At 34.5% G+C, this 15,695-nt stretch overlaps 1 protein-coding gene across 1 annotated transcript in view; it reads left to right on the top strand.

Annotated features, from left to right (window-relative positions):
- Positions 1-710: 710 nt before the first annotated feature.
- The window catches only part of LOC123712787 (6-phosphofructo-2-kinase/fructose-2,6-bisphosphatase-like), a 30,310-nt gene continuing 15,325 nt past the window's right edge, over positions 711-15,695 (top strand). Inside the window, exons 1-3 of the mRNA XM_045666054.1 lie at positions 711-1,238; positions 3,161-3,489; positions 13,162-13,296. Of these exons, the coding sequence (XP_045522010.1) occupies positions 3,171-3,489; positions 13,162-13,296 (454 nt within the window). The 5' untranslated portion in view covers positions 711-1,238; positions 3,161-3,170. The remainder of the gene's footprint in view (positions 1,239-3,160; positions 3,490-13,161; positions 13,297-15,695) is intronic.

Genomic DNA, 15,695 nt, shown 5'->3' with positions numbered 1-15,695 from the left:
CCTAGGTTATGTCTATATATTATATTGTTAGTATAAAGACAATATTATACTACATTTTGATGTCAAAATAAAATAAATTCAGTGGGAATTTTACTGTTTTATGTATAACGCTGCAAAGAGAATTGATTTCTATTTTTTTAAAGAAATTATGTTCATTTACAAGCCCGCTTAAGACACGTGTACATGACGCTTGTTAAAATAAATTAAATTGATAAAGATAGATTTATATAGATTTTTTAGAATTACGATCCAAATCGATCATTTTAGTACTACGTTATTAAAACACATACATTTGTGGTCTCATTCTATACTCTATAAAAGTTTGATATTAAAATTACAATTTTGTTTACATAATTAGTACGTAAATTTTAGATCAATAAAGCCGAACCTGTCACATCAGTCTAACAAATAAAGTCAGACTTTTGTTTTATAATAAGATGTCCTTCGTCCTTTGTTATGACGGGGATTGGCCATCGACCTGAAAGGGATCCGCATTTCGCATTGTTTGTTTATTTACGAAGCTGGTAAAATGTATAGTTACGCGAGAATAACAAGGATGAAGCTACAACATATTTAACACTAACACGAAGTTGTCCGAGAATCAATATTACCAACCAATCCTATCTAATCATGGTGAGTTTGCTCCGTAGCCCGTTCACACTTCACGGTTCATAAGGCGACAAACAACCGACTTCATTTTCATTCATTCATTGCTTCATATACATTGCGACTCGCGGTTCGCGGCTCCCAGATCGTAATTCGTACCTTACCACATTTTGCTTTCGCTAAGCTACAAGTGCACCACGTCATTCAGTTGTCCGTATCTTAACAAAACGAAGTCTATGAAACAAAAGCAGCAAGACGTATAATTGAACTGTAGACCTCATAAAAACGTTAATTATTTTTTTACAATGAGCAAAATACGCTCCGGTGTGAAGTAACTGCGTGTGAACTGTGGTGACTGGTGGTCTCATATTTGCGAATCGTCATTTCATAGCATCGGTGTTGTCGACGGCACAAAACTGTATAATTACTGTGTTATAAAACCTGTGAGATGTTGGGGAAGAATATTAGTTGATAAATTGGGCTTTTACGACTCATTGGACTTATTGCGAATGTGTATTGAAACGTTTATCGCTATCCACGGGCGCACTGCTATGCGCCACGATTTGGTCCATTTTATAAGGCATACATCTTCAGATCACTATTGCGAAGGAGCCCTTTAGTTGCTGGGACGGGTAAGAAATTTCTACTGTATTTATATTAAGTTAACAATAACTTTGGTAACCTACCAAGGAGTCTTCAATAAACGAGTCAGTAACAATTCCAGTAATTTCCACATATACATCTCTAATGAATGCATCGTAGTATGGAAATCTGGCTAGGAGCCTGGAATGCATATATAAATTTATAATCCATTGAGTATAGTGGAAAATAACTTGAACCATACTTCCATTGGATTCAACATGACATTTCCATTTCGTGTTATCTAACTTCATTTAAAAGTCAATCGAGAAAAATTATTTCAGAATAAAATTACTAAATATTAATTAAACGGGTTCCTAAATGTTATTATTGTGCCAGTTGCAACCGGTTTTGAACACGAGGCCACCACAAAACCGATGATGGATAGAAAGCGACTTCACGCTGCTTACAAGCGCCTGACTCTGGGGTTATCATACCTATTTAGTCTCGGAATACAGACAATTTGAAACAATGACATTGTAACAAATTATAATACCTATTATTAAACGCAGTCTATTCAAGAAGGTTCTATAATAAAACAGAACAATTGCAAAATGTTATAATAGTTAGAGCACCTACTGAGCAAGAGTAAAATATTATGAACTGATCAATTAATAATAAGAAATCTACTATTTAAAATACATAATATTATCGTGGCTTTAAGATTAAGTTGGTCTTTTAAATAAATAAACGAGAGAAGAACTTATATTCTTTTCTATACCCAAACCTACAATTCAGCCATTTTTTGCGTGCACAATTTTGTCAGCTGAAAGGGTTTTATCGGTTACGTTTCTATTTATAAGTGTTATGTTATATTTTATCTACATAACTGAATATGCATCAGAAAAACAACTGCATTTATACCAATAAACATGCATATTTACTTGCTTCGTTTATACATTTGCGTTCGTATCTATATCCGCGTTGTTTACTAAAGAGAGTGAGAGAGACCACTCATGAATTATAGATAACACGGCAATTGTGATGTAAAATGAACTTAGTTGTTTGCACATTACGTCTTTATATAACAAACCGGTGCGTAGTGACATCTTTGAATGTAGACCTCAGTGCAAACGAACAAATTATTCAATTAGATAAATTATTAAAATTATCAACGGAATCATGATTAGAACAAAATTTAAATTTGCCATCATTCGTAAAAGCTATAAACACATATAATGACAATTGCAAGAAAAGGGTGTGTTTTAACAAGATACGTTCAATAACACACCCCTTTTAGGGTAACGATTGTTGAGCTTTGTTTAATAAATGACGTAAAACAGATGACCATAATAATATTAGCAAGTAAAAATAAGTCCAATTCTCAGAAGTTTCTCGCCATCCCCAATTATACCCTCACCTACATCGAAGTACAAATTTTACGTATAGTTATAAAAGATTATTTGTTTGTAACTGTGGTTTCTGTACTTATTATTTTGGCTTGTTTTAGCCCGATATGCCGTCGATTTCAAAGACGTTGCTAGTAGTACGAGTTAATATTAATAGCACACATGGACACATCCATTGGTTCCTGGCTAGTCGCCTAGCCATTGTAACACTACTCAGTAACAATTTAAAAGCCGAAAAAAATAGTTCAATATTGTAACTTAAATATAATTTGTCCGTCATCTGTTATTTGGCTGACATATTTTTCCTGCAGGTGCGGTAATTTCGATGACCGCAATATTTTTCTTCGAAATCATTACGAGTTTATACTTTCTTCAACTTGCAGTCATTTTGAAGTATGTATTTTCATTTGTTCCTTATGCGATGTTATGAGGACAAGTGTCTGGCTTTGCTAAGCCTATGGGTATAGGAAATCAAAGATCAGAACAGTTCTTATCATTCGAATACAACTTTTCAAAGTGGTAATTTTATAGATGTTTTGTCTCTTATTTTAAATCGATTGTTCCAGGTCGCTGTTCATGGCGTTACTCAGTATCAGAGGCGACTGGTACTTGTTTTTTTGGATTATATATTGCAAAATCTACTCGGCCATTATAAGGCTGGTTGGCAATCACTGCCACAGCGGTGATAAGGCTCGATCCGTGATAAGCGCCGGCGGCCAGTCGCCAGGAGGCATCCACAGAGTGCGCACGCGTCGCAGGAAACATCGTGTGAAGCACACAGTTGCACTAGTGAGGAGACCTTCCTTGAAAAAGATAGTGATGGCACCAGGAGCGAGCCCAGCTCAGGCAATGATGGAAGACAAGGAGAAAGCACTGCACTGTGCTCTTGCGAATGGTAAGTGGCAAGTTTACATAGGAAATTTACGTTTTTACTTCGGCTGTCAATATCGATTGGTTTTTAAAATATAGCAATCACAAAATAATTATTTGTAGCGATACTTCCGCGGGGTTTTGGACCGCCTTGACGAGAAGGTCAATGTCAATAAAATGAAATCGATTTCATTACCAGCACATTGACTTACACCACGATAGACCGTATTTTTTAGGAACCATATTTTTTTTAAATCTGTTTCCACCGGTTTCTGTCCACCGCCATCAAGTACATTGTGGACGATTAGTATTCCACTTGATCGGTCCATCTAGTTGGTAAACGGTCATGTGTCCTGTGGTTTGATGACCCTTAGCGATGATTTCCCTTTGCCGTCCGTATAATTTTTATTTTTCGAAATATTAAATTAATCTGCGAGTATGACAGAAAGACCAGATATCCGTACCGAACGATTGAATGTATTAAAAAGCCGATAACGCATTCGTGACCACTGTGGCATAAGTATCCATGGGCGGTTCTACAAGGCTAATTAGGCTAGTATAAATACATAGTTCCGATGAAAACTTCAATCACGCACTTATTTCCTGTCATATATGTCAACATATTGGCTTTGTACCAGAACGTGTGTAGTGTGAAATTATATTCAACGTGAAACAAAACCAAAAGAAATTGAGGCAGAAGAAATATTTCAATGTTAACTTAAATTTTTTACTCAATTTAACGCCCTTGAATATTAACCTCACAGTTCTATTAATATAGAACATTAAGAAATAGTAATTTTAAATTGAATACATAACCTTTTACGTTGAAAGAACTATGTTCGTGTAATGCTTCAGCCTGTGAGCCTTAACACTAAGGGCGTGTGGGTTTTGTGTGCGCAATATACATTACACAGAAATAGTACTTAAAAATCGACCTGCGTCAAAGGATTGATCACTCGAAAATAAATAAAATATACCGAAATATTAAATGGTAACACGATCGAACCTTAAAACCTGAATTGTAGTTATGGCAAGATGTAGCAAAAAACAGTGATTATTTTAAAAAATGTGTTCGTGTTCACACATTTTTCGAAAAATGATCTACTACTATATGCAACTTTACAGAAATTGGTTAAATAAAGTTAAATTACATAAAGTTTTAACAAAAGGCTTTTATTATCATAGACATGAATACAAATAATACAATTATTTTATTTTACCTTATTACTACTACTAAGATTATTATAGAATTTCATTAATTGTAATAGAATTATTACTATCATTGTTATCGTTATTATATATTTTTGTTATTAATGGCTTCGAGTCAACCGTGGTAGGGACAAGAAAACGATGGCGTGTAGCGGAAAAAGTGACGCGTAACCGAAAAATGCGTCGGTATTTTTTTTTTCAACGCCGATAAAAATTCTTAGTATTATCAAAAATCGCGACTCTCATATCTTCGGTCTTAGGTTCAATCCCCTGTGCACCAATGGACTTTCATTCCATGTGCGTAATATTCCCTCGAACGGTGAAAGAAATCAGCGTGACGGAACCGGCTTGCCTTATACCCAAGGTGTGTGTCAGACGCAGGAGGCTGATCACCTACTTGCCCATTATATTTACAAATGGTACCTTACGACATTACAGCGATGCGGTTACTATTTTGTGTCGTTTGTAGAAATTATCTACACGCAGTTAAATGAGTAATGGCTACGTAATCTGTATGGCAGATAGCCAGACGTGACCAGAGGTCTTAGGAAATCTATCTACGTTACACGCGGAAAATTCGTGATATTACTGCGGGACTTTCATTTTCCCTTATTATCGTTACTTCTTACAATCGACACTATTGCGATCCTTATTATCAAATGGAAGTTTACGTGGCTATGTTTATCCTATGTAAAGGATAAATTATGAAATTTTTAGTATAGTGTTTATAAAGCAAAAAGTTTTACCATAAGGTTTTTCTCATAAGCTTAATAGGTATTACGCCGGCTTTTGACCATCCAATAATATTTACTTTTTTAACTTATACAAAGTAATCATAAATCTCGTTTTATTTTCAATCATTACAAATGTTTAATATACAGCTTACATTTTATAGTACTGTCGATCGAAAACCCTTCACGGGTAAAAGCCTCTTCCAACTATCTCTTACTTTCAACGTGCAGATGACTAACCTTTATTGTTCAAATCAAAATAAAGCTTAAAGGAAGGAAAACGTATTGTAACTATGTATTTTGCCACATAATGCAACGTTGTGGTTTTGTGTGCGTCCATGAATTTACGCTACGTAATAGAAACGTAACAAATTTTGGGCATGTCCTAGAGCCTTTTTAGAAAGTCTACCCGTTTTGTTTGTTGTGTATTTTATTTATACACTTTTACTTTTAAATTAAACTTATTCAATCTGAAATACATTTTTACATATATCAAAATTAATGGCTGTAAATATGAGCGCGGTAAACTCATAAAAATTTCATCAATTGACAGTAGATTCCGAAGGTATTATTAGGTATAAAATTTATTTTAGTTTATATAAATTGATTGATAAAATTATAAATGTTAAAGAGTTTCCAAATAATCCAATATTTCTTCACATGTGCTGGTACAACACAACTTTAACACACTTTGCAAAAGGTTGTAACCACTTGAACGGCCGATCTTACGCTTCTCGGCGGATGTGATTCCGGTAACGCAATCGTTCCGTTCCGCAACCACGAGGTTGCGGATCGTACGCGAGTGGACTTCTACCTTCTACCAGCTCGTCTCTTACCTTAAATGTTGCCCATAATTATAACCTGCAACGAATCGTATTGGAGATGACACAAAATCTGTCCAAGGCATGCGACTTGGTATTTTAACAGTCTGCTGTAAATCACATAGGCAAACCTTTTTTAATGTTAACCCATCTTAACTTTTTTTATGAACAATTCATTGCAAAAAGGACAAGCGGACTAATTGGTTCTAATATTAGCTTAAGTGACAATATCACGAGGCCACAATTGAGTTTGATGAACGATTTCATCAACAAGGCGCAAGCTGACATAACGAAACAAGAATTATGATCTTGTGACGTCGGACCACGCCCACCACAAACCTGATAGTGTTAATTGTCTTGAGATAGGTGGCTCAAATAAGATATTAAACAAATATGTAATATTGAGGATGATTTTAATTGGAATTTACGTAGAAAAATCTTATTTACTTAATTTAATTAAAACAATTAATTATATTTACAACTTTCGAGAGCTACTCAAAGGTTAGAGAGACTTAATCAAGTTGACGAAGCTCTTTGACTTAATGATAAGTGTCCTGATTTGCAATATTCCGCTGGTTTTTAGGCCTTTGTACCTAATTTATCTCAAATCTTCGTTTCATAGTCTGTGTTAAGCTAGCTAATCCAATTTGTCTACAGTCTACTAAGGAACCTGATTTTCCCATCGGAGCTCAAATTTGCAACCTGTACCGCCGTTGTCAGGACGCGACCGAATTCCGTGTCTCTCGTAAGGCGGGAACGATTGCCCCTGTTCAGTGACATATCAAGAACTAAGGACAGTATATGCAATTCAATTCTCTCATCGGATGTAGGCCTCACCCATATAGGCCTCAAGCGATCTGTCGAGGTCTGGTAGAAAATATGAGTTTATATATTTTCTTACTGCAAGCGATATTGCAAATTGCAATGTTCTGGGTGTTGTAGAATTCGAGTGATACCACCCACCTCGTTTGTTTTTGTCATTTAAATGTCAAAACCATTTACACTATCTACATAAACATTTGAACAAAAACAAGTTTATTGTTCTGTCCTCTGAATTTTTATCGTTATCGATGTTCGTGTTATGATGAAACAACTGAACTTCTATAATTAAAAATTATCGTCTTAAAAGGGATTTAATTTAACGATTAGATACAGCAATTAATTGATAAAATTATAAATATCATGTTGACTAATAATTCGAGTGTGGAATGGATATGGTATGGATAATTTCGTTGCTGACCACGACGCAGACATGAGCTGCCGATTAAAGAGATAGAGAAAAATGGTCATCATATTTTCTTTTTAATAAGCGTGTAGGTGATCAGACATCTGTGCCTGAGTCCAAGGCATGTGGATGTTACGATGTTTTCCCTCAGCGTGGACGAGCCAGTGTGATAGATAGTCCATTGGTGGACTGCTGAACTTCTTGAACTGAACTACATCAGTGATGATACTCGAAGCAACTAGGAACACCTCCAACTGCTGTTAGGACTGTAATAAAAAAAAAATCAGTGGCGCTACAACCATTTTAGCTCTCCTCAGATTTCTGAATCTATTTCAAGTAGGTGAATAGCCTCCTGTGCCTGACACACGCCTTTTTGGGCCTAAGACATGTCGGTTTCCTTCACCGTTCGACTGAATGTTAAATGTACACATAGAAAGAAAATCCATTGGTGCACAGTCGGGGCCAACGGCCTCTGGGATGAGAGTCACACGCTGAAGCCTCTAGGCCAACACTGCTCTGCTGCTTAGGACTATAATACCTAAAACAACATATGACACTTGGTTATAAGTCTTTCTTAAGTTACACAGGAAGGGACCGAGGCTTCTGTGTGAAATTCCTTAATGGTCCATGTCGAGGTACTTATTTCAAGAATTTGTACCTCGACATGCAGAGGTATCCTCAAGGCGTATTTAGTAACCTCATAGCCTAGCTTTCAAAGCGCTGAAGAGCTTATTCCAAAAACCGTTCGATTGTCCACCATTCAGGTTTGGTGCATCTTATCTCCACCACTTACGATCGAACTCATTCCTGTTAAACGTATGTATATAGTTGTTCTATACTATTACATAATTAAGCAATCAGCGTATCGTTCACTTTTCTCGAACACGTTACAATGTATGTGTCGATCACTGTACTGAGTAATAAGAATGTATCTTTTATGCTGTGTGTGCGTTATGTAATTCATTTTTTTAATATATAAGGATAGAAATGCATTTGCGCATCCCCTACCCCCGAAAATAGCACGGATATGTCTACACTATTGTCTCTACTATTTGGTGAAAGTGGTCGGAAATTAAATTAACTTCTTAGTTTAATTTTATTTAATATTAAAGGAAATTAAAAATGCTGTTATTGATTCATATCAATTTGTCATGCAAGCAGTAGGTTGTTTATTGCTATTTTCATTTTTTTTATATACAGAACTGGACAGACGTTTGGCCACAATCCCACCTGATGAGATGTGGCCTATCGGAGTGCACGCCTGTCCAGGACAGCCACCGCATAATACCGGCTAATCTTTTAACTAATTTAATGTACTTTGTAAAGATGCATTTAATATATAATGTGCAATTTACTTATAAATGTAAAAAAATGGGTTCCATGTCATAATATGTCTCAGTGTTGCAGATAAGTGGGAAAACTGGAAAATTTTACGTCTGTATCAATAGTTCTAGTTATGATTTACGTATGCATTTAATGCACGTGTTACGAGCGTGACGTTGACGTCATTCATTGATCGCATAATCTATGATTAACCCGGCATAACTCTTTAATTAAAGCAAATAATATATTATTATAGTCTAGACTTAAATATAATGTCACAATAACCGTACTATAGAATTGGATTAATACTTGCAGCTGAGTTTCTGCAGGCAGAATACGTGTACGTCACCTCGGCGTCCACAACTGAGCCATTATATAGAACCAACTGCCCACTGAAGTATTTCCGAACCAACTTGACTTAGGGTCTTTCAAGATAGGAGGGTACCAATTTCCAAAAGACCGGCAACTCACTTCCAAGCCTTCTGGCAGTTTAAGTGGCCATAGGCGGTATCATACCATGTGAGCCTCCTGGCTGTTTGACCCCTTATTTATGAAAAAAATACTATATATTGAATTTTAGAAAGTAAGACTTTATCGTATGTTAATGACGAATTAAATTTGACATATGTAAGTTGCGACTTATATCTTAGTGTGTCCCGTATGTCAAAATTCTAAAAGTTTTTGACGTACGGGAGTCTTGCCATGTCTCCTTTATTTTCCTCAGTGATTTTGAATAGAATATGTGTGTTCAAAGTTAAACAACATTTTTTCTAAATATAAATAAATGTTAGTCATTATAGATACAAAACAATTAAATTGTTTTACTCTACTAATATTATAACAGCTGAATTGGAGACGTAACCTTAAAACTACAAAATGTTTAGCAACGTAATACAAATAACTTTTCCGTGAAATCAGTTCAAATTCAAAGAATTACACAAGCATAATTTAAATCTAAATTGTTGTTAAAAAGTTGTAATTTTTCGGACTATTAATACTTAATATAAATATCCATCAATATATATTGTGATATATTACAATCCTACTACATACTTATCATGATAGTTTTACAATTATTTATAATTATAAAAAACGTGTGTGTACTTATGTACACGCGTTAGAAGTTATACTTCTTTGGCGTAACAAGATAATAATGGAATAGATAGAAAAAAACTAAAATGTTGACTATAGTTAACTTCAGGGTGTCAGTTTTTTGTGACATTGTGCGCGCGCATCGTAATAATTTACTCTCATCATATTTGCCTAACGCGCCAAAAGAAGTATAACTTCAAAAACATCGTAAACTACAGAACAGAATGTTCAAGTGTTCATATAAAACAAATATATGTTTATGTATTCTAATAGTATATTACATTAGTCTTTAACATATAGTTTGCCACCCCCTATATGCCTATCGCCTATGAATATATAGGAATATTTCTGAACTTGATATGTGTACAAAATAAAATGCCTCACGACAAGAGTGGATTGATAATTAAAAAATATATATATGGCCCGATTGAATCCCAGCAAAATTATTAGTAATAGTTCACTTGAAAAGTTTAATGATGATCTTGTACCTCTTAGTGTACTATGTGAATTACATATACTCAGTCCGCTAGCGAAATGAGATTCATGCGCATATTACAGTCAAATTTGAGTAAGTGACAACTGAGTAGTCAAGAAAACTATATTTAGAATTATATTTTGCCGTCCTAAAACCCTCTATAAGCGAAGAAGAAACCTGTATAAGTGACAGTAATTTTCACGCCTGAACCTCCCTCCACAAGTACGATAGATTCTTGCCTATACCTCTATAAGCGACAGTTAACGCTTTTACCTTTACTATTTATGACTTATTTTTAAGTTTAGGGGTACTCTTACTACTTACTAATTAACAAATTTGCGTTCGTTTATTACGTAGTACTACAGCTGACTTATTATATTATATAAAAACTAATTATACTAAACATATAGTCAATATGGAATACATAATATAAACATAAAGGTTCAAATATTACAGAAGAAAAAAAATATTTAAAAAAATAAAAATTGTACCTAAGTAACACCTAATTTGATAGTGGTGTGTGATAGTGTAAGAGGGTACGTATGGCGGTGTGAATGTGTGGTTACTATTTTTTAAAGTTTTATCAACATATATGTATCCCGTAAACCGCGATTATTAGATCGCGGTCCCTTGATATCTCACATCACTTTATTTCAGATACTAAAATAGCCTCAATTGCATAATTTGATCTAAATAAATCTCCTTAACCTATATCTCCGTATCAAAGTGCGCTGGCTAGAGAATGGTTGATATTTCCTTGAGTTGGGTACAAAGTCCCTTCTATTGGCAAGCGTACGTTCACCGAACATTTGTCTACGTAACCAACGACACGAGTTAGTCGTTGGTTATACGATTCTAAATTCTATACGATTAAACATTATATAGGCCAACTCGCCAAAAATGATCTTTATTCAAAAAAATATAAGTTTTGTATGAATTTGTTCGACTATGTCTGAAAAATTATTCCTATATATGTAATTATTTGTCCATCAAGACACCTAAGAGAATAGCTCTATGCGAAAATTCTTCATAATCAACGAAGCAAGGCTTAATTTTATGTTGTGTTCATACTAATATGATATTTATATTAAAAGTGATGGAAAAAACTTCGTGGCCTAGTCCTAGGACTTTTTGTGGTTATCACACTAAGTCATATTAAGTCACGACTCTTTAACTTTAGATCAGTGCATACATCTCAATATGTAATTAATTTAAAAATTTAACAACTTGGTAACAGATTGATAATTTGTGTTTTCTGCGACGAAATACCAAATATTATAGGCTATAACCCAGGCGGATACGACAGTTGTTAATCTCTGATGACGTCATTTATGTTTTTAATTTATGCCTTGCCACAGATAAAGGCGCGGCAACTAAAACCTCATCTTATTGGTCGATTTGGTTTGTGGTTCAATTGATATTCCGTGTCGCTACGTCAGCCATTTTGATGTGTGAATGTTTTTATAAACGATAACGTTTTTAGGCGGAAATATAGTTGAATTAGACTTAGGTTATAGATATAAGCTAATAATTATTCTTAATATATAAAACTTTGCAGCAGAAGCATAATAGCAGTGTTGGCCTAGTGGCTTCAGCGTGCGACTCTCATCCCTGAGGTCGTATGTTCGATTTCCGGCCGTGCACCAATGTACTTTCTTTGTGCGCATTTAACAGTCGCTCGAACGAAAAACATCGTGAGCAAAACCGGTTTGCCTTAAACCCCAAAAATTGTGTCTCACACAGGAGGCTGATCATCTACTTGCCTATTAGCAGTAACAAATGATCATGAAACAAATACAGAAATCTGCGGCATAGATCTAAAAATGTTTTAGCCTTTGATTATTATTATTATATATAGCATATAATGGTGTCTATTGTCTGTGCCTGTTTCTACGATATTTTTCTCTATAAGCCTTTCGAACCAGGCAATCCTGGAGTGTAGAAAACTATGCTTTGTTTGGCAACAAATACAAAACCAAATAATGTCGAGATAAAATATATTGACCCGGACTTATGTAAGCTTGTGTAAGCGAAGGTTAAACGATAGATACGTTTTAGCTTACGCAACAAATTAATCTTGTATTACCAATTACGGATAAAATACGTTTATAATGAAGTTCTTGTTTCATTACGTTTTAACTATGGAATTTATTTATTTTAAAAAAGAATAAATGGCATGGCAAATATTTATTTATATCACATATACAGACAAAATACACACAAACAGATTAAAATACATAATTATTTAACGAGACTTACTATTTCTTACAGTATGGGACTGTTATAAAGTACATATTTTTAATCAACAAAAATCCCACGATACTTAAAGATATTTATTTATCTGTTTCTTATAGTAGGTTAGAAACTATTCTTTGTTTTAATTTTTATTTACTATATACTTTTACAGACAAATTTTCTAAGACTTCTTTAATTATACTGAGAATTTTTTGATTAATATTATTAGAACATTCTTTTTTTTTCTTTTGCGTCTGAAGCACAAACTAACTTTTGTGGTCTCTGGCAGAATGACCATCGTGGTGGAACACGTCTGCTCCACAGCATAATACTGAGCCAGGGCTAGTTACAACCACAACGCAAACACTTAAAGTGTACCTTTAAAACGTTTATCTATGCAGTTCGTTTATAATGTATACCATACATACATTGTAACATGTGTAACCTTTTCGAGGTGTGCCAGGGAACAGCTCATAAAAGGCAGCTACCGCCCTTGGACACCTTTTTGTTTGTGTGCGTTGCTGGCCTTTGAGGAGTCTTTTTATTTACCATCTAAACATCAAGTACATAGTCAATATTGTTCCAGTGTCACTCCGTACAAGGCGTGTCAGCCAGTTTGCTCCGTTATTGATCGCGCTGGTGGGGCTACCTGCGCGTGGTAAAAGCCAGCTTGCTCATCGCCTCTCCCGACATCTCAATTGGAATGGAGAGAGCACTAAAGGTAATTAACATTATTAACTTTCGGCGAAGATAAAGCTGTTCTGCGGGTGAAATTTTGCCTTTTCACCCCCAGAACAGTGTTCCCTTCCCTCGACAGCGATCCACTGCGTTCCTGACTGTGATTGGTCATATTACGTCCATATTATCGCAATCAAAAGCAGTTTCTTCTTTTGTCTGGCTGGCTAAGGCGTACATGGAGTGATAATCCTCTCGAAAACAGCGTGCGACACTTGAGGAATCACCGGTTTGAACCAATGTACTCTTCTTTATGTTCATAATAAACTCTCACTCTTACGGTGAAGGAAAACATCGTAGGTGACCGGCATGCCTTAGATCTCAAATCGAGACCGTCTATCGACGGTCTATTAAGAAATAATTGATCATGAAATGCATACAGAAGAAACATAGGCCAGAGGTTGTAGCGCTACTTTTTTATGGATTGCAAGTACGTTGATGGCATTCGGATATTAATTGTGCCTTAATGCCTACAAATAAACAGAAATTTTATTGCTTGTAACCAATTCGCATTACCGATGTTTGTTTAACAGAAAGTACTTTACTCTTTACAGTAGATAGTTCGTTATGTATGACCGTAAATAATAGAAAGTCCATCTGGAATGTGTCTATTGTCAGTAGAACGTTGTGTTGCTGGCTACACACATCATGATTTTATGGAGGTTTAATAGAATTCATAAACTTATCAATATCACAAAAGCAACTAAAGTTGTGTTTTGTAGAAATTGTTTAAGTTTTTAATAAGTAACACTCGGAGCGCAATGTTGCAAGTTTAACCGGTAATTTATAAAGTAAAATTTAATTTTACTTTGGAATGAAATAAGGTTTACATTCTTCCTTTTCAAGTTATATGCTGTGAATTGAAAACATAGCATTCCCAGGAATGAGGTTCGCGCTAAGACAACACTAACAGGTTGTCTTAGCGCGAAATTACATGATGGTTATCATTTAGTTGTTTAGTAAAGTTTTCTATTAGTTGTGGTGATTATAGATTTCTATGTCCGAAAATCTATAAGGTAAGCCTATAAGGCCTAATGTAGTTTCGACGTCGTACATAAACTTTTCAATAAAAAATTTTTAAGGAATAAGGATATGAATAAATCTTCTGTAGAAATGTAACTTCATAACAGACTCGAACACCATTATGTGTGTTCCCTTCTATATGTCAATATTTTTTAGAATGTATGTATGTCTACATTAAACATAATCCAAAACTTCCTTCATGAGCTCGCTTAATAAAAACAATTGATAAAACATGATGTTTTACGTGGCTTTTGTATTATAACTTGTTAACAATGCACTTCAGGAAATAAATGTTTTCTAATAATAGACTAGTGTTCACGATAAACCTACTTTTGATAAGTCTCGTAGTGTCGCTGAGTCATCGCATATCAAAAGCTAATGTAGCTTATTTTTGATAGGTTTTACAAAATATTTTACAAAAGTAAGTCACTAAGGAAACTTAGCGGTGACTATGATTCCCTTTTTTATTTTACCCTTATTATTAAGCAGTGTTGGCTAAGTGGCTTCAGCGTCAGCCTTCCCTCCCTGAGTTCGTAGGACCAATGGAATTTATTTCTGTGTGCGTCTTTAAAATTCGCTCGACCGGTGAAAGAAAACACCGTGAGGAAACTCAAAAGTTGATGGCGTGTCAAGGACTGGAGGCTGCTCACCTACTTCCAGATTAGATTGACAAATAATCATGAAACAGATACAGAAATCTGAGACCTAAAAAGATTGTAGCGCCACTGATTTATTTTTATTATTGAGTATTCTTGTGTTCGCTGTAAAGCACGCGAAACGTCGGAAAAAATATTAAATGTATGTAAAATAATTATAAGTTTATAATAATAATACATAACTTCAATCCGTTGAAAAAGTGTTTTCTTTAAATGTGTAAAAGTTATTTTAATAAAAGTCAATACTAAGCTTTTAATTACTTAATTAAATCATTACTTGAATTTTACAAAATTTTATAATTGAATCATTATAAAATTGAGTAAAAAATGTTCTCTCTATACTAAACACTAAAATTATTTCAAATGTCTAAATTATTAACACTTATTTAGCTTAGTTTCATGCCCATGATAACCATTCTGCCTTGACCTGGTTGGAGCCAGGTATCTCTATGTATATATTATGCTTAACACTTGAATGTAGGACACATTGCTATGTTTGCAGAATTTATATACTTCTAATTTAATATGTATAAAGTGATATAATAACTATACACTTTCAGTTTTGCACAGGTTTTTAGCCTGTTCTAGAGTAATGAGTTTAATGGTTTTAATTATATGCTAATATATGTTATTTTCGAATGCAATCTATTGGACATAAACCGTCCAAGCTAAGACAAATTTTATAGTAATACATAAATTTGTATGT

This window comes from Pieris brassicae, chromosome 8, assembly GCF_905147105.1.
Source record: "Pieris brassicae chromosome 8, ilPieBrab1.1, whole genome shotgun sequence".
NCBI classification, from domain to species: Eukaryota; Metazoa; Arthropoda; class Insecta; order Lepidoptera; family Pieridae; genus Pieris; species Pieris brassicae.
The sequence above is the reverse complement of the archived record's forward strand: the minus strand, read 5'-3'. Positions and strand labels throughout refer to the sequence as shown.